The sequence below is a fragment of the Trachurus trachurus genome, assembly GCF_905171665.1.
Source record: "Trachurus trachurus genome assembly, chromosome: 16".
Classification (NCBI taxonomy): domain Eukaryota; kingdom Metazoa; phylum Chordata; class Actinopteri; order Carangiformes; family Carangidae; genus Trachurus; species Trachurus trachurus.
Genome location: NC_139902.1, coordinates 27,304,005 through 27,323,867, shown reverse-complemented (window position 1 = coordinate 27,323,867; position 19,863 = coordinate 27,304,005). Strand labels below are relative to the sequence as shown.

Sequence of the window (19,863 nt, the reverse complement as noted above, 5' to 3'; positions counted from 1 at the left end):
CAGTCTCTTGAAATCCCATACAGCACTTCAGATCCTGACTCTGTCCATAACTGGAGCAGCACTTCCTCCATGTGGCTCCAACAGGTATATCCTCTGTTTGAAGGGGCCATGATGTGACTGTCTGTCTGTTCATGGTCCAACCATAGACTGTAAAAAGAATGGACGTAGCGTCCGTGACGTCACCCATTGGTTTTGGGGAGTCGTTTTTGTGACTCAAATATGGCGGCCTGGACAGCGCCATGTTGGATTGGCCGGCCGAGAACCCGCCCACTGGCCTCGAAGCAGCCTGTCTCCGGAGCTGCTCGGACCTGTCACTCAGCGTTTCCGCGCCCTAATTGGCCAGAGTTTTAACCTAATAACGGTAAAACGGTAGAGTTAAAAAAAAATTCACCCCCCTCAGAGTGTGTGCGGGGGTAGAAACTATCGATTGAGAAAAAAAAAAGTTCTGACACCAGGCTTTTAACATGTTTATTGAGGATGTAAAATCGGCGATTTTAACATGGGGGTCTATGGGGAAAGCTCCCGTCTGACACCAGCCCCCAGAGGAATCCGGGGGGATTGCAGTTTTTTGAACGCGGAAGTGAGCTTCACTTCTCAGACCGACAACTGCCCCCTTGGGTCCAACCTGCAATTTAGCTCTGATCAATGTGTCTGAAGTTATTAGGTTTTTTGTTTTTTCTTCAGTTCAGTGCTGAGATGTTTGAAGCCTGCACTTTTTTATTGGTTTTGTCGAGGCACTATAATAATTGGAAGTAGATTGTGACAACAGGAGATCTGGGTATAGAAGTATTTTGAATGGTATTTTTGCATTATTAAAAGTAAATAAAGTTTAAGTGTGATTTGGCAGGAAACGGAGCAACATGGAGACTTTAAATGTTCTGGAGAGCTGGGATGTCAAGGAGTCGGTACACTGGCAAGAAAGATGTAGAGACTCGCAGGTGGTACGGTTATGGAGATATGAATGATGATGATGCTGCTTTCTATTCTGAACATGCTTAGTGCGCCACCTGGTGGACAAAATGAAACACGACTCCATTTGTTTGATCAGGTGGATCTGTATTCAGCTCTCTCTGTAGTGGTGCAGGTCCAGTGACATGAACTGTTTTACTTAAAGACACACATTTACTTTACTTTCCTTCAGTGTTATAAGTAAGACACTCCTTACATTACATCAGCAATACACTTCATTACTCAAACAACACAGCAGGGTTTATGTGAGCTCACTGTGGACAAATTTGTGCAACATTGGATTTAAGACACAGTCCTGTTGTAGTGATAGAGGTAACACTGAAAAATATTACGGTACGACGTTTGTGTTGGGATGCAGGGTTGTTTGTTATTCTCAGACTATTGTGCAGATATACGCTCTCTCTCACACACACACACACACACACACACACACTGATCAGTTATACACAATCATAATCTGACATTAACTGACCGACTGCCGTTATTTTGAGGCTACAACTTAAGTGTTGTAAAAATTTACATAAAATATAATAAACCATCTACAATACAATCCATGTTCTCTGGCCCACATGATCCCTATCTGATCATCGTTTCTATTAGAAGCAGTAATAATAATAACAATAATGCAAGTATAGCGGTTTCAATACAAGTAACAAAGTGCTCCACATGAGTCAAATATAAAACATCTAAACAATTTAAAATGAAATGTGAATGAAAATTAGAAAGATTAGCCTATCGCACAGGAAAAAAGCTTATTATGTGTTTTTAAAAAGTGAAAAACAGGGAACTGACTCTGCACTCGACTGGCAGCTTCTTCTTCTTTCTTTGGTTTCCAACCTCGACCTTGAACAGCCAACACTGAACCACCAGAGGTACTCAGACTGGATCCTGGCTCATAAAAGGGATAAAAGCTCAGAAATATAAGGAGGAGGTGTTTGTCTGGTGAAGCCTGGTGAAAATAAATCCTAAAATGAATGGACAGGCAGCGAGGAGACACTCAGACAGCGGTGATGTGAACACTGAGTAAAGAGCCGAGCTGCAGCATCTGAACAAACTGTAGGTGCATTGATTTTTTGACAGCAGGAATACAGGGATTTACAGTAAAAAGGAGGTAGGAGGAAATAAAAACATGGATACGTTTCTTCAGTTTCTTCGCAAGGGATGAAAACCTGACTGAACAACTTTCTCCACCTGGGTTTCAAAACACAAACCCAGCGGTGAGTGGGGGGGAGTGGAGAGAGTAACATGATCTCAGTGGAGCTTTTACTGTTCCACAACTACGAGAGGAAGCACTGAATATACAGTATGTCAGTTATTTAAAACTCAAGAAAACAAAATAAATTTGAAAATCTTGAATATCATCTCAAAATATTGGCAGATTTGTTCCTAAGACGTTGCTCAAAGCTTTTTTTTAAAGCAAAAGGACAAAAAAAAGAAAACCACTTACTGCCATTCATTTATCCCACATAAATACACACACACACACTCACACACACACACACACACACACACACACAGGAAGTCATCTGAAGGTATCACTGGGTGGTGCCTCTCCTCTCATTTGATGGCCTGCCAGATGATGATGATGAGGATGGTGAGCACAAGCGACACCACCATGGCCAACATGCACATCCTTTTGCGGGATTTCCTCTGCACACAACAAAAAAATCAAGTCAGAGTTAATGTCAGTGTTTTACATTACAGTGGTATCATGGTAAAGGGATAGTATAACATTTTTTTGCAAATTGGACCATTGCCATAATCCCTATAGTCATAGCAGTAGGTTCGTTACCTTTAATTGTCGGTGCAAGCTATTTTTAGAACGGTGGAGCAGAGCCACTAGCTGCTCAGAGCTACGCTACGGAGGCTAATGGGATTTCTTGGTTTCCCTCATCAAACTCATCAAATACACAATCCAATAACTCCAAAAGTCTCTGGTGGACAAGTTGTGACCTGCACATTCACCACGTTATGAGATAATAACGGAGCGTTACCAGACAGAGTTGTTTTAGAGGCAAATGCAGAGACTGCTTGCCAAAAAACTGCCTCCGACGGGAACGTGCATCAGCGGTTTTGCATGAATTTACCTCTAAAACAACTCCATCTCGTAACGTTGTGTTATTATCTCATAGCGTGGTGAATGTGCAGGTCACAACTTGTCCACCAGAGCGTTTTGGAGTTGTTGGATTGTGTATTTAGTTTGATGAGGGAAACATACCATGAGCCTCTGTTGCATTAGCCGAGCAGCTCGCATCTCTGCCCAGCCAATCTCAAAACAGCTTGCACTGACAATTAAATGAACCAACTCCAAAGACTATAGGGATTATGGCAATGGGCCAATTTGCCAAAATGTTGAAATATCCCTTTAACAATAAATCTTGTTGGTATTTTATACTTTTATGTCTTTACAGTCAGAGTTTTCATCAGCGTACCTGATAATAAGACGCCTTCTGCAGCTGGACCACCCCTCTGTCCACATGAACCTCGGCACTCTCCACGTTGGCCTCAATGCTGTCTGTTAATCAGAGCACAGGGGCGTCAATGAGAACACACACAAACACACACACACACACACACACACACACACACACACACACACACACACACACACACACACACACACACACACACACACATATACACACACATACTGTACGTACACGACCCATATAAACAATCAACTTAAAACTAACTTGAGTTTCCTCTGACTTACCGATCATCTCTCCCTGGTCGTGGATCATCACAGCCAAGTCCTTGAAGATCTGGTTCACATCCAGGATGTCGGCCTGGGGGAGGAGGACAGGGGCAACTGGTGAACAGGTGACCTACATGTGAAGGTGTCAGTGTTCCTGCTAATTGTGGGGTTTTTTTGTGTGTTACCTCCAGCTGTTTGATGTTAGTCTCTCTCTCCTTGATGATCTCCAGGTCCTCCTCTGTGACGGCAGGCTCCTCAGTCTGGGTCTGAGCCCACTCATCTTCCCTGCAAAACCACATGCATATTAATTCAATACTTTATCTTCCTTATTAATTCAATATTTAAAAAGGGTTAGCAAACATTGTGCTTAAACAAATAGCTGTTAAATAATCTGGTATGCACACAATACCGAAGGTGATGTAAGGTGAGGTATAACAGCTGGGGGAAATTAGAGCCTGACCCATAATGAATATTTATCAGTATTTAACGTTGTTCTGGTCATTATTACATCAAGGCTTTTACATAACTTTAATATTCTTATTGTTGTCTGCTCCACTTTGCAGCAGGTGGAAGATAAGACCTTGACCTCTTACTGTACATACCTTTAGCATCGCTGTGCTGACATTTCCTATGACTAATTGGCCAGTACAGTCTATATTTATATTTTATACATCAGCTAAAAGCTTGGTTTAGCTCTACTGGAAATGTCTCTGCAGTGCACTAACGATACAGTGTGCAGTCACTCAGAGAACAGACAGGAACACAGTTTGTCCTTGCTGTGGACTTTTTTCTACACCCAACTAACTGCACATGGAGGAAAATGTTGAACATTTGAACAGATAATTTACTGAAGGTCAAATACATACTTTTCAAATGTGACCAGCTGATCGTCCACATTTCCTCCATCCCCCTGCGGACGGAAACGATAAATAAGTTAAATCGACATCTGCTCACATCGCTTATCCAAGTCATCGGTGTTGTTGTGCTACAGACTGGAAAGGCGACGCAGTCTTTCCCCTGGTATTCACCATGGCTCTGGATCCAGCTCGAGCTCTGGCCACCGACTCCTTCTCCTTCTCAGCCGCCCGCCGCTGCAGCACCTGGAAGTTGTTGAGGGCTGCAGAGAAATCGCTCATCAAACGTTCCTTCTGCAGCTTTTGTTGTTTCTGTAAGAAAGATGAAGACAAACTCAGTTTTTCTATCCATCCAAACTGAGTAGGAGTATGTATCAGTAGGTGGTAAAGACTCTTTCAATCTCAGTGTTTCTGACACTTGACCTTGCATGTTAACCTCAGAGCAGTCTCCTTTGCAGGCGCCCCCTTTCCAATCACCATACAGGCATAAAGTCAAATCCAAATTTTTTGAGTTCATCATCACATAAAATGCCCACTGGGCCCCTGGTGGACAGATTGCACAGCCCTGCTGGTGCAAGGTCATGGAAACAAAAGGGGAACCGAGACTCGAAGGCAGCTTTACTGCACCTCCGTTATTCATGTGGCACAACGAGAAACAAAAGGCTCACAGGATGGTGTCGGTGAGGACTGCATGGGTCAAAACCAGAGAGATGGGTCCAAAAAAGTAAAAAAAAAACAAGACTTGAAACACTGAGAGATAATTATCTGATGGGAAAAGGTGACAAAGAAAACTGGCAGGAAAACGACAAAGACAGGAAGTCTTCCTCTTCTTTGAGGTTTATTGGCGGCTGGCAGACGACCAGTCGGTGCATTACAGCCACCGGGTATGGAAGGTGGATCAAAATGTCTCATATTAAAACAAAAAACTCATCTTCTCAGTTGAATCGGTTTTCTCTGATTTACTGAAACAGATGCCAAAAAGGTACAGATTCCCAGAAAGATTTTTACAAGAAGACCCATCATTTGAGTTCTGTGTAATGTTTGTTGCACTTCTATTAAAATATCCAGCCTGCTGTCTCGGTGACTGAGGTGGAAACTGTCTGGTGCAGAACTTAAAGGGCCAGTGTGTAAAATGGGAGGGGGGGGACCATGATATCTAGCTAGTTTTCCACAACTGGGATGACTGGGAGTATTTTCAGGAGCATGGAGCGATGAGGTGAAGATCTAAACCATTTTCCATTCGGGCTGCCGTACAAACATGGCGGCACAAGATGGCGACACTCTCTAAAGCAAGACCCTTACTATATGTATATATAAAAGAATAATTATAAGGCTATGAAAACCAAACAAATTTTTTATTTTATAGCAATTACACACTTATTCATGGGTAGTATATTCAGATTTTGCCAATAAACCTTGGCATTTATTACACACTGGACCTTTTGCACAAAGAAATTAGGCTGTTTCGAGAGCAAAGTGAGGAGCTATACCCAGTGTTACTGTGGTGTGTTTCATGGTAAAAGACTTTGATTTCTTGGCATGTAAAAAAAAGTCTGATTCACTCCGACCTCATGTGATGGAAACATGTAAGTATGTTGTAAAAAATCAGCGTGACTCTCTCCACATTCCTTGAATTTATATTTCAAATCTGATATTTCACACATAACCATACAAATGTACATCTCTTAGTCTTGGCCAGAGCTACACACACACAAAGATTATGTTATTTCCTACAAACTCAGTATTAAACGTGGACAACCTACCCAATATGACCATGATAAATACTATATACTGTATATATATGTATATATTTCTACTGTGTTTACAGACTGACCTGTTCTGAGGTGGACACAGGTGGAGGCAGTGACCCCAGCTCCTTCAGGTGTCTGTTGGTTTCTTTGGCCAGCTGGTTGGTGTTGTGCTGGAGCTGTTGGCTGCAGAGGAGAACAACACAACACATCGACAACAACGGCTAAGACGACACATTTAATTAAAGGTCTTCCTGGTCACAAACTGAATGAGATAATAATGATAATGTGTGCTATTAAACGAGGTACAGAACTCACAGCCTGTCTTGGAGCTCTGAGGTTTCCTGTCTTGTGCCCAGTTGGTGCAGGAGATTTTGGATCTGACCAGCTGCAGAGAAAAGGAACAATGTTGTGCAATGAATTCATGTGTGGAAGAGTTTAATATTGAACTGCATTTGAACGTATTTGTTGTACTCTAATCATTCCTGTTGTATGCTCTGTCTTCATCATTTATGTAGCTTTACCTTTGCATGCATACAGTTTACTTCTGTCAAGAGTTACAAGACTAGGTAACCTAATATACTGTATCGCTGCACCACCTATCAGCACACACATCACTTAAAGACAAAGACTGAGGATGATGTCATATTTTTAAACTGAGTGAGAGACATCAGTGCTGTGTGCAACTGTGGATAATAGCATGCAGAGAAATAAATTTAATGAGCAAAGAATACATTCTTGGTTTGCTCAGGTCAAGTTATTCTTTGCTTATGTTCTCTTGAAAATATAATTTGTGTGTTTATTTTGTGCTTTGAGAGTCCCACTGTGTCCTGAGGAATGAGGCACAAAAATAAGGCCATAACTGAGCTGTGTTTACTGCATAATGATCACAAAGAGAGACAGTTAAAATTGGGATAAACTACTTTTTCTTTGCGTTTACCATTATTACAGTCATACGAGTCATGCAAGTGATGGGACATTGAGTGACAGAGAGGGAGAGAGGGGATGAAACACTGGGAAGAGCTACAGACTGGATCCAAAACAAAGGCTTTTAGTAAATGACCACACAATCCTATATAGAGTGTGTCTGTCTTGTCCTCTGTGTCTCTTTCCACCCCCCTACTGTGTGTGTGTGTGTGTGTGTGTGTGTTGGGCGCAGTGTACACTCACAGTTTTGGCTGATCATCTGGATGTTGGAGCTGCATGCCTGCACAATGGTGCTGACGTCCCGCAGCTGGGACCGGCTGCTGTTTGCTCTCATGTAGGACATCCTGGCTGCAGCCCAGTGGCCTGTCGCACAAAAACACAAACCACAACTGAATACAGACAGAGCTCATTTTGGTTACATTACATTTTTATTCATTTATTTTGGGGTTATAATACTAAAAGGGTTTTGGTTTGGTTCATTATTTTTTCTGGTTTGGGATTGGCTCAAATTCCTGAGAGTTGGAATGAGCTTTTTTTTTTTTCATTTGGAAAACGTTGTCCAACATCAGAAAATGATGTGAATATGCTGCCCAAGAAATATCAACCTAATTGACAGTTTTTTACACAGGCCTTCACAGCAAAATGACTTGAAATATAAACTAAAAGTCCGGCTTTTTTGGACCATAAAAGTCAGATATGATCGATTTTTCACAATTTTTGACATCTAGCCTAAACCACAACATAACCTTAACCTGAACACTCTATTGTATAAGTAGAGCCTTATTATCAATATCAGTGCATCATGTTTCACAGAGCTAATAATCTGATTATTTGATCAGTCAGCAGTGGAAAATTTATCAGCAACTACTTTCATAATCCATCATGGTATGAGTAATTAAGCAAAAGATCCCATATGTGATATAAAATGTCATATTAAGCTATATTTTAGGGGGGGTTTGTGATTCAATATGAATGGAAGTAATTGTGTTAAAACAGCAGATGAATTCAACAATAGTGGGAGAATTTGAGATTTTGTTAAACATTTCAATCATTTCCTATTTAATCAATATCATATCATATCATGTCATATCATATTTTCACCTCTACTTTTCACAAATGTTGATAAAATTTCATTCATAAAACAGCTTGATCTGTTCCTATTTCATTTCAGTCTGTGGAGCTGAAATCTACCACAGGTTACACGCAAAAGGTGAGTTTTTGTGTCCTCAAATACTGTATGATGGAGTAGCTACACACACAAAACAACAACAGTGTGTGTCACACACAGCGTTTTTTTCTTCTCTGTATCTATATAAATATAGGTAGGCTATAACGCACCATGACATGGAAAAGACGTCTAATGCCGACAGTGACAGTTCATTATTATAAGAGTCTAGCACCAAATAGAGAGAAATATAGGGCAGTGAAAGCCAAACCCATGTAATCACGTGGATTAATCTTGCAACAGACAGTTTGCTATTGACACCACATTAACACTGTTTTTTCTTTGGCGACGTGATATAATACAAAGAAGAGCTAATGCTACGCAGGTAAATAAAGCAGATAACAGGGAATAAAACGCTAAATAAATAAAATACTATCCAATCGTTACTCAGCGTCGATAACAGGTCGTAATGTGTGTCGCGCATCAATTTGAGCCTGGTTTAATTTAGCTGTGGTGGTGGTGGTGTTTGTTTGTTTTTTCTCCCCCCAACAACAGATTTTAACAGCTCCAGTTACATTTAACACACATCTTTATCAATATTCACAACATATTTCTTACTTTGTAGTAGGAAACTGGTGTCGACTACTGCGTCTGTTGCTCCCAAATGTCACAGATAAATATTTTTCTGTGTCACAATTAGCAAACCCGAGCCCCAGCCGTCCGTGACGTCAGACGCTCGACGACGCGCTTTAATCCAACGGCCGTTTTTCTAGCGCCGCGTTCACTGTCAGGCGGAAGGGTGGGAAATACGAGTACGTAGAGATGATGGCGAAGGATTATTACAATTTTAACCCACAACTAGACAAAGATGTGAATTTATATTTGATTGGTTCGGGTTGTAGTTCGCACAAAGTTGCCCTGTGGTGCATTTGAGGGAATTTTGGGGGTACGTGAGATCTCTTTCTCGTTTGATGTGTTTTTTTTTCCTACCTGACCCTGAACCTCACATAACTCTAAACCTTAGCCTTTGCCATGACGCACTTGTGACTTGATAACAGTTTCAGCTTCATGACATAAATTCACAAGGTATTTTAGTAACATTTTACATCCCGGAAGCTACCGCTGTAATATAAGAAGCAAAGATCTCCATGAAAGCCTCTAACGTTGGCTCAGTGTAACAAGCCAGTGTCTGTTCTCGGGCCTAATCTCGTGACTGTCCCATGACTTTCCCATTGCCTCTAATAAGAAAGTGTGTAAATGCAGCAGTGTGAAGAACTGCATGTCAAAAAGTCAACATTAAGCAGTGCAAAATATGAAAAATATAATCATATAAAGTGCATTCAATGAAAATGTCAGATGGCTGAGTCTTGAGTCTTTGTTGTAATTCCTGTGCAACAAGTAGCCTAGGCCTAGTGGTTCATGATAATCAATGTGATGCACATCTGCTCACTGAGTTTCAGCAGAGGTCATAATGTTATAATGGTAAATAAAATCTATAAATGTCGATGAAAATATATAATTTTGTATAAAAGTGAAAGGCTTTCCCCCCCCCCTTTTTCTTTTTTTTTTAATTTTTAGCAAATTCCTGAATGGACTAATTTTCAGGCCCACTCTAAGTTTGGTGCAAATTGATGCTGTTGGGTTTTTTTTTTGTGTGTGTGTGTGTTATCCATAAACAAACAAATCCTCTTTGAAGGAGGTAATTAAAACAGTGGGAACATCTTGACATGCTAGTTAGTGTGGTTTGGATTTTCTAACTTTGTAACTCCCTGATCCTCCAGCCCATGCAACAAAGTACAGCTGATGTTGCACTCCAGTCTTAAAATAATTATCTTACCTGAGTGACATTGCCGTGAACAAATCTTTTGAAAACAAAGGATTTCAGCAAAGCTGCTCATCCATGAATTGTGTCTTTTCAGGGTCTATTTATTGCACAGGAAGCATTTGCATTCTGTCCAGCTGTTGGTTTTGTTTCGCAGTAAATGCTGATGAACAGATCAAGAGGCTTAAATGTCTTGTATCTTTCCCACCTCAGCTTCTTCCACAAACCATTCCTTACACAGACAAACAACAGTCCTGAATTTTATTTTTCACCCTCTGCATGTGCACGGCCTTGATTTACCTCCCACATGATTGGTAATTTTCTGGCACGGTGCAGTAATTCAAAATGGCCAGAAATTACTTCATAGCACCTAAACTGCTGCATTGTACAGATTTCCATACATTTTACTGTGGTTTCAGTTTAGTAACTTGGCAGGAAATTCTACATTTTCAGTTTTATAGTTGTATTCTGCAAGGGGAAATTCCCATCAACACTGGTGCTCTGGGCAAACAAAAGCAGATTTTGATGTTTTTTCAATTTCTTGTCTCAAGGCAAAGTTGTACACTCGGTCTTACTCAGTAATAAACATCTTTTTTGTGGAAATCTATTAAAACTCAATAGGGCAACAAACACAGATTGATTTTGTGGTTTGAATGGGTGAAAGGAGTTTTTTATTTTCCTGCCGATAGTGAAGACCCATCTGTTTATACCACTTACCGGTGCAGAGTTACAGGAGATGGTGAAGCTTAATTATAAAATGACCTGACCCAACAAACCAAAATGTTCTTCATAGAATAAGATATTTCCTAAACTAAGAATGCTTCGTATTTGCCATCTACAATAATACAAACAGAATTTCCCAAGGTTTAGATGAATAGGATGAACTCAGCAGGCTAGAATAACCTATTTCTCACGCCTCCTTTTTACCAGATTAACCATAATACTTTGATTTACTGGTATTTTAACCACATCTGAATGGGTGAACAGTCAATGAACATACTAAAACCGGACATGCGCTACAGTATATCTACAGGATATGTGAACTAAGAACTGAAACCATGAAAGCTTTCTGACACCTTCACTTAAGTTTTACACACATGGTTTGCCACTTTGCTAGCAGAAGAAATAGAGCTAACCACAAACTGCTTCCTGTGTTTCGATTGTAAGATCCTCACTGAATCTGCAGTACATGAAGAGTGACAATGACCCACACTTCATAAATTACTCCCATGGCTGCACTGTCAAAACATGTAATATTGTGCTAATGCAATAAGGATATATTAGCCACTGAGCATGCTTCTATAAGGATTCATCACAGTGTTTACACCCAGAGTTGTATTGTACTGTCGTATTTAAAGTTTCTGTATAATTTTGTTTATACGTCCAATGCAGTGGCTGTTGGGTGAGGCCTGAGGATTGGGCAGGACTTGCAAAGACCACTAACCTCCCCATTAGAGGGTGATAGAGAGTTGGTTTTTTTCAGTATCATGTATGCAACCTGGAGGCCTCTGGATTGGACCCTTGGTTTGGAGTTTCCTTTTCGGTAAGTCAGTGGTGTAATAATGAATATACAGCCGTCACTGGGAATTACTTATTATGCCCCAATAATGTCTTGAGAAAATTACCGTGTTGTGTGATAGTATAAGGTGCATGAACTAATAGCTTTCAGAATTAGCAAATGTCTTTAGGTTGATTAACCATGCGTAGCCATTGGCCAAAACCAAGGCCTGATGTCAGCATAAAGCATAAAGCCCCACACTTATGTTGCTTTTTACAGACTTCCTGAACGGCTGTGCAGACGACAACCAGAGTTCGTTTGGAAAAGTATTGAAAATCTATGATGGGATCAGTGTGATAATGTAAAAAAAAAAAAAAGTTTTTTGATATTTGTTCATGTTTATTGATTTTGTAAAGCTTCACGTTGTACACAGACTAGGCAAAAAAAAGATTTTTAGTAGCTCTGCTTATATCCTAGTTTTTTTATTTGCACAGCGCCAAAAAAAGAAAAAAACAGCAGTTTTTCCAACAGTGCAGGTCTAGACCTTCTCTTTGTGGGGTTATTTACAGAGAACTAACAATTCCCTCTGAGACAGGCAACAGTGAGGAAAACCTTTTAAGAAGCAGAAAAAAACCCTTTAAGGAGCAGAAACCTTGAGCAGAACCGGACTCAGAAGAATACTTTGAAACGAGTCCCTGGAATCTGAACTTACAGTTCATCTCCATGGAAACACAATGTCTTTAAAAACCAAATTTCACTCTAAACCCCACACCCTCCCACTCCACGATGGAGTGTAACTAAATGAATAGACTCACGGTCATGTGCAAGGAAATACATCCACTGACAAACTTTAAGAATTTTTCTCTGTTTTGCTCAAGTATTTGAGGCAATATGAGGCAATGAGGTAAAGAAAAAGAAAAAAGAAGAATTGTGCAAAGTTTCTGTGGTAGCCGTTTGTTTCAAAATACAACATGACCTCTACTATTGTCATGTGTGTATATAAAGTCAGTGTAAAGGTAACATATCACTCAACCTTACCTATGTGGGTAGGTGGCATTTTACCCATCCATGACTTGAAACACAGTGGCACTGGTGCACTAACTTCTTTCCCATGATGCGCCTCAGCCCTGCAGCCTTGAAGACTTGATGTAATGACGGTGGAGGCGTGATGGTGCAAATGATAAGAGTCTGCAAGTGTGGTTTCTGGTTACTGTACCTCCAACTGTGCTGAGCTGCAAAAAACCACTGCTGTGATCTCTGACAACTTCTGCCCATACTGATTAAAGTCTGAGTCACGTTTTCCATTCGTTTGTTTTTTTCCAAATAAATTCAAATGTCTAATCTGATGGTTGTTTTCTGCAAAAAAGGGGTGAAGTTGGGGTCACAGTTTATTTGAGCTCTTCTTAACAGCTCATTTTCATCAAGAAGTCGCCAAATACCAAATCATTGATTGAATAAAGATAGTGTCAAATCAATGAAATTAGCTTTCAGACTATTTGCATACAGTGGCATGCAAAAGTTTGGGCAACCCTGGTCAAAATTTCTGCTAATGTGGAAGATGAAATGATCTCCAAAAGGCATAAAGTAAAACATGAAACAGTCTTTTACAATATTCTAAGCACTATCAGTGTATTATTTTTTGTTTTCTACGGTTTTACAGTGAAAAGGGGAACCATCACAGCACCCTGCAAAAATGGGAAACTTGAGCTCTTGACATGAGCTATCAGATGACTTTGACCAAGGTGTCAGACAAGCTATTTACTATTTACACGTTATGGTTTCTAAAGGGGGGGGGGGCTAGGGTGGCCAAACCTTTGCTGCTGGCCCTTTTCCTTCTCTGTCATTTTGAAAATGTAGGTAAAAGATGAAAATAAAATGTAATTAAAAAAATAAATAAATGTAAAGGGAGTGTGTCATTTTTTTTTTTTTTGCCTTTTTGGAGATAATTTCATCTTTCACTTGCTAAACTGTTCACATTATCAGAAATTTTGACCCGAGGTGCCCAAACTTTTGCATGCCACTGTATATCATGTGGGCCCAAATTAAAAAAAAAAAAAAAAGGCTACAGAAAAAGAAAGAAAAAGGTCAAATAAATCAACAACAAAAAATACTTAGGCCAAAATAAATACTAACACACACATGCTAATTATAGGCTACAAATAATAAAATAGTCATTCAAATAAAGACATTGATCAAAGTGCGTACGTAATAAGTTGCGTGAACAACCTGATGTGGAAAAAAAAAAAGGCAAACTACGGAAAGCAAGATGTATCGACTTCTGCTTTCGACCAACGGCAACGGACTCAGCGCTGCGTGCGCGTGTCATCCTCACTGGTCAGGTTGATCTCTCGCTCCTGATTGGTCCGTCGCGCTGTCAGTCTGGCGCGCGGACTCCCGGGATTGGCCGGCTCGCGGAGCTCCTGCGCCTCCTTTAGCCGTACCTGTCTGGCTGTGAGAGGCTGACACAAAGACGGCGCTTCCTGCTTCCACACGCTGCTCCCGCCCCTTCATCCTGCTGCCTGCTGCCTGGCTGGTGCTGCTGGCTTGGCTTGGCTTGGCTGGCTGCTCCGAGGAAGGAAAGAAGGAAGGAAAGGAAAGGAAAGGAAGGAAAGAAAGAAGAGGAACAGCGGCTCCAATTTACCAAACGCACCTTTTCTTCCCCACTCCCAGTGTCCGATGCGTGGAGCTGCTGCTGCTGCTGGTGATAGCCGTGTGTGTGTCGTGTGGTTTCGGCAAAGCCAAGAGGTCGAGGAAAGTCTTGTCTGAGGAGGGAAACACGAGTCCTCTTCCTCTTCCTCCTCTACCACCACTACCTCCTCTTCCTCCCTCGGGGTGAGTGGGTGCGAGACGCGCAAAGAGGTGGGAAGGTGGTGCAAGTGGTTTCGGAAGTGGAGCGTGGCAGAGAAAAGAAGGAGGAGGGGGTGGGGTGGAGGGGAGGTGGAGGAGGTGGAGAAGAAGAAGCAGCAGCAAGGGGGGTGTTTTTCCTGTGTGATACCAGATAGCTCTCCCTCTATCTCTCTCTCTCCTCGCCTGCTTCGACGGGACTGACGTTAGAATAATATGGCGGAGCATCAGTCGGTGCCGGAGAGCAGCAGCAGCAGCAGCAGCAAACACAACAAATCCTCTCTCAACTCCGGCGCGTCGTCCTACTCCGGGAACGGGCGCAGCAGCACGGCGGTGGCGGATAGAGACAGAGATAGAGACGGTAACGGAGGTGTAGGAGGAGGAGTTGTTGGTGTCGGTGGAGGAGGAGGTGGAGGTGTAGGTTTGTCCGGCGGCCTGTCGCAGCCGGCCGGATGGCAGTCCCTGCTGTCTTTCACCATCCTCTTCCTGGCGTGGCTGGCCGGCTTCAGCTCCCGGCTCTTCGCTGTCATCCGGTTCGAGAGCATCATCCACGAGTTTGACCCCTGGTGAGTTGTTGTTTTACCCTACCCTCAAACCCCATCTCCATTCACACACACACTTACACATGCATTGCACACATAGGCTACACTGTCCTGGAGTTTCTTTAAGTTATAACACGTCTACTTTCTCCACCTACAACCTGCACCACACACTAACATACAATGAGTTCACACTTGGTTATATGCAGTAAAGTCATTGCACAACGTTTTTATCAATGACTTTTATGCTGATAAACATGCACCTTTACTTCTATGGGTTCATCTGCTCACTACTACCATAACCACACACTAACATACAATGAGTTCACACTTGGTTATGTGCAGTAAAGTCATTGCACAACGTTTTTATCAATGACTTTTATGCTGATAAACATGCACCACTCACTTCTATGGGCTCATCTGCTCACTACTACCATAACCACACACTAACATACTAACATACAATGAGTTCACACTTGGTTATGTGCAGTAAAGTCATTGCATTGCACAACGTTTTTATCAATGAGTTTTATGCTGATAAACATGCACCACTTACTTCTATGGGCTCATCTGCTCACTACTACCATAACCACACACTAACATACTAACATACAATGAGTTCACACTTGGTTATGTGCAGTAAAGTCATTGCATTGCACAACGTTTTTATCAATGACTTTTATGCTGATAAACATGCACCTTTACTTCTATGGGCTCATCTGCTCACTACCTACCACCATAACCCCCATTCATTGTAGTTCACTATAAAGTGCAACAATGAGCAGCCAGTGCAGCAGCAGGAGGAGGGGGAAGAGGAGGAGAAGGAGGTGGAGGAGGGGGTGGGGATATCACAGCAGAGTAAATGAGGACAATAGTGACAGCTTCATCTGACGCCAGTTGAACCCGGAAAGGAGCAGCCACGAGGTGAAGTGGCAAGTGGTTGAAGTCCATTCAACACAGCGATTTGTTGCAGCAGCAGTAGTAGTATAATAGTAGCACCTCTGATATAGAGCGGTGTGTGTGTGTGTGTGTGTGTGTGTGTGTGACAGCTTTATATCTTGGTGTCATGCATCTGTTTAAAAAAAAAAAGAAAAGAAAAGAGGATATCCTGGGTTTAAGTGACTTCATGCACCTCATTCTGATCCTACACATTATTCTTGCTGCCTCCTTTTCTTTCCCTTGCAGCTTTATAAAGTTGAAGCTGTTATCTGCTCTTAAATTGAGACGTGCTCCTGCTGCGTTACCCGTCAGATTCACATCAATGGACTTTGGTGTTTCATTTCCTTCAGACTTTACTGGAATATACGGTATATATTTTTTGCATGCTGCTGGATTTTTTACCTCCAGATGTGTGAAGGATCAGTGCAGCTCAAGAGTTGGACTAGTGAGGTTATAACAGACTTTTGCTGCAAGATAAGGTGTAAAAAACCAAGCTAAACTGTCACATGCTGGACCCAGCGAACCACGCTTTGTTTTTTTTGCAGTGACCACTGATTATGTTGTTTGTGTTTCATTTCAAAACCTCTCCCAGCGTTGCTTATGCCAGAAATTGTCCAAGCTTTTTTTTTTTTTGTATTATTTGTACACCAAAGGGACTGTATTGCATAGCCCAAGTCTGCATTGCATCACTGAAAGCATTGTGGATTAAACTGCCAGCTTCACGTCTGTCTGCTGAATATAAGAGGAGGCTTGAAAGCAAACTGACTGGTCGTCGTCGGGCAGGATTCCTTCAGTTAATGTTGACGTCTTGGAGACTAACGTGGCGTGACGCCGGCGGGGAGAGGGGGTGTGGGTGGTGTAATTTATACTTTGTTCTGTTAATCTTCCTCTTTTTAAACACACTGACAGACAGTGTGTTGTGTGCAGATGTGTGACGTGCATGCATGCATGTCCTTGGGTCTGGCTCTATTTGAGATCAGACGACGGGGTGTGTAATGTAAATTATTTTAATCAAATATTTGGCTTTGGGTTGACAAAATGGCAGGTGGCACTTTCTAATTGATTTTTTTTTTTTTTTCAGTTTCAAATCAGTTTCCAAGTAGTGATAATATCAGATGAGTGTGTCTCACCACATGTTGCAAGGGAAACCACCGGTCTGTGTGTGTGTGTGTGTGTGTGCTCACACTTTGTGTTAAGGAATGGGAAGTAGCTCGTCTTGCCTAACTGTTGTAAATGTGTAACCGGCTTAGTTGAGTTTGAATCTGCAGGGTTGTTTTTTTTTGCTAACTAGACATTTTTGACATTTTGAACATGTGCAAAGAGCCGGTTATTGTTTTCCAGAAGAAACTTCAGGATAGAAACTTATTGTGATTTATTTTTTTCACCACCGTCCAACCCCACAAACTCTGTCATTCTGTGGTGTGTCATTAACAGAGAGCTAACATTCATTTCACCCCCTTTGCAATCCTGTTTGTTCTCTTTTTTTAATCCCCCCTCTCTCTTCCTCACACACCTCTCTGATGTGTCATTTTCGATGTGGCTGGTTAGTTAACGGGTCCTTTTTCCCCTCAGAAATGTGAAATCATGCCATTAGATCTGACGGTGGAAGCGTGTCAGGACTGGCGTCGCACAGCTGGCCCCGTAGACGCTTGGTTGTGCTTTTGAATTTGGGAGCTGTGTTAATCATCATGCAACTGAACATTATCAGGAACTGGAAGAAAAAAGAAAAAAGAAAAGAAAAAGCAGCTTCATCATCAGTTCAGCAACTCATGTCTCTTTGTCTGATGCGCTAAAAGCTGCTAGTGAGCTGGACCTCCCCCAGAACAAGGTCTGGCAAGGAGACGGCATTTGATCCACCTGTCATCTTTAGTTCAAAGCTCTGCCTGCAGGAGTAATGGAGCGCAGGAGATTTAAGTGCAATTATTTTCACATGGTGGTCAGTTTTTTTCATTTTATTTTTTACTTTTGACAAGTTATACGCCTCCTCCTGTTGGTTGCAAACAAGACATGATATGTTGTCGAGCTGAATATCGACACCAATCTCAGAATCGATTCATTTCAGATGGTTCAGGTGCAGTGGGTAAAAAAACGGTGTTGTTTGTGTAAGATGCTTTACACAGCTCAACAAGTGCCCAGTGCCCACTGTTGTTTCCTGGTGTGAAGTGCACTTCACTTCATGTGCTAAACAGTAAACAACATTTATCCTGTTATGAAACTGTGGTGCAAGCAAGCACTTAATTTTTCTTGACAAAATGCATAATGACTGCAATTTGACTCATCCACACAGTGCGTTTGGAAAGTCTTCAGACTTCCTTTTCATATTTTGTTATGTTGCAATTTGCATGGCAAAGTCAAGAAAACATTTGTTTCACCTCATCTACTCATAATGACAAAGTGAAAACAGGTTTGGAAACATGATGAGCAGAGATTCGGTATTGAAACACTTTGTGGTGTTCTGACACTTGAAATTCCTCCAATCTCACTTGATGGTCTCTTGAAATGTTTCCTCACCTTGACTGGATCCACCTGGGTTAAACTCGTCTGACTGGAGCTGGACGTGATGTGGAAAGAGACACATCAGTTTTTATACGAGGTCTCAGAGCAGAAACCACAAGGAGGAAGAAGCTGCTGCAGAGCTCAGAAACAGGAGTGTGTCGAGGCTCGGATCTGAGGAAGAATATGAAAAATATCAGCTGCAATGAAGAAGAGAAAGAAGAAGTTAAAGGCATAGTTCACCCAAAATTCAAATTTCACTCATTATCTACTCACCCTCATGTCGACTAAGGGTTGGGAGAAGTTTCAGAGACCTCCGTGCCTTCTCTGAGTTACAGACACACCAAAAAAAACATCCAAATACCTCCAAAGTGCTCGTCTGTAATGTCTCTCTTGTATTGAAGCCCCGACATGAGAAATTGTTCCGAAAAAAAATTAAATAAGTATATGTTTTAAACTTGTTTGTAGCGGAATCTCGCGCGGTTTGTAGCGGAATCTCGCGCGATTTGTGGAGCCTGGGTGTCAATGCAAATCACGCGAGATTTGCATTGACAAAGGAAGAGCAGTGAACTGAGACACTGGGAGCTTCCGCTACAAACAAGCTTAAAACATAGACTTATTTAATTTTTTTCTGAACAATTTCTCATGTCGGGGCTTCAACACAAGAGGGACATTACAGACGAGCAGTATGGAGGTACTTGGATGTTTTTTGGTGTGTCTTTTTGGACAAAGAAAAGTGAGGCCCGTTCGCGACCGTCATATGGACATGCAGTGTTGCACGGAGCCCCGCTGTAACTCAGAGAAGGCACGGATAACTCTGAAACTTCTCCCAGCCCTTAGTCGACATGTGGGTGAGTAGATAATGAGTGAAATTTGAATTTTGGGTGAACTATCCCTTTAAGAACAATGAGGCAGGACTCTGCTCTAGAGCTGGATGACTGGCTAACCTGAATGTCTCAGTGAGGAGAGGTGATGGAGCACCTGACTGTCAACTCCTCTGGTTGAGCTCCAGAGATCCTGCCTGGAGATAGATAGATAGATAGAAGAAACTTCCAGAAGATTTAAGCTGATCTACTTTAATAGACTTAACAGACAGGTTTAAAAGGCTCAGAGAGAAATTTAGAAAAAGTGCTTCACATAGTTGAGTGTGTTGTTAGCTGTACCAGCAGGAGCAGAGCAGCGGAGTGAGTCTGGCACCACAGCTCACAGTGAGTCTGATAGAATAAGTGGTAGGCAGCAGAAGACAGAATTTAACTTCATTTTCTGCTCTCACATAATCAGAAATTATAACGCACTAATTTAACTACTGTCATTAGCTGCAGAAACGTATGAGGAAATGATCCAGTGAAAGGAGAGAGAACTGAGAAACG

General features: G+C 41.7%; 2 protein-coding genes across 2 annotated transcripts in view; one reads left to right on the top strand and one right to left on the bottom strand.

Moving 5' to 3' along the window:
- Positions 1 to 1,121: 1,121 nt before the first annotated feature.
- Positions 1,122 to 9,103, bottom strand: LOC310999930 (syntaxin-12-like). The gene is made up of 10 exons (XM_083990541.1): positions 8,977 to 9,103; positions 7,437 to 7,556; positions 6,585 to 6,654; positions 6,353 to 6,452; positions 4,693 to 4,830; positions 4,531 to 4,574; positions 3,850 to 3,949; positions 3,683 to 3,755; positions 3,402 to 3,484; positions 1,122 to 2,619 (listed from the first exon to the last, which is right to left on the bottom strand). Exons 2-10 carry the CDS (start codon positions 7,534 to 7,536, stop codon positions 2,527 to 2,529), a joined length of 801 nt encoding a protein of 266 aa, XP_083846667.1. The 5' UTR covers positions 7,537 to 7,556; positions 8,977 to 9,103; the 3' UTR covers positions 1,122 to 2,526.
- A 5,054-nt stretch (positions 9,104 to 14,157) lies between these two features.
- Positions 14,158 to 19,863, top strand: part of LOC310999486 (dolichyl-diphosphooligosaccharide--protein glycosyltransferase subunit STT3B-like) — a 40,042-nt gene continuing 34,336 nt past the window's right edge. Inside the window, exon 1 of the mRNA XM_083989930.1 lies at positions 14,158 to 15,088. Within this exon, the coding sequence (XP_083846056.1) occupies positions 14,739 to 15,088 (350 nt within the window). The 5' untranslated portion in view covers positions 14,158 to 14,738. The remainder of the gene's footprint in view (positions 15,089 to 19,863) is intronic.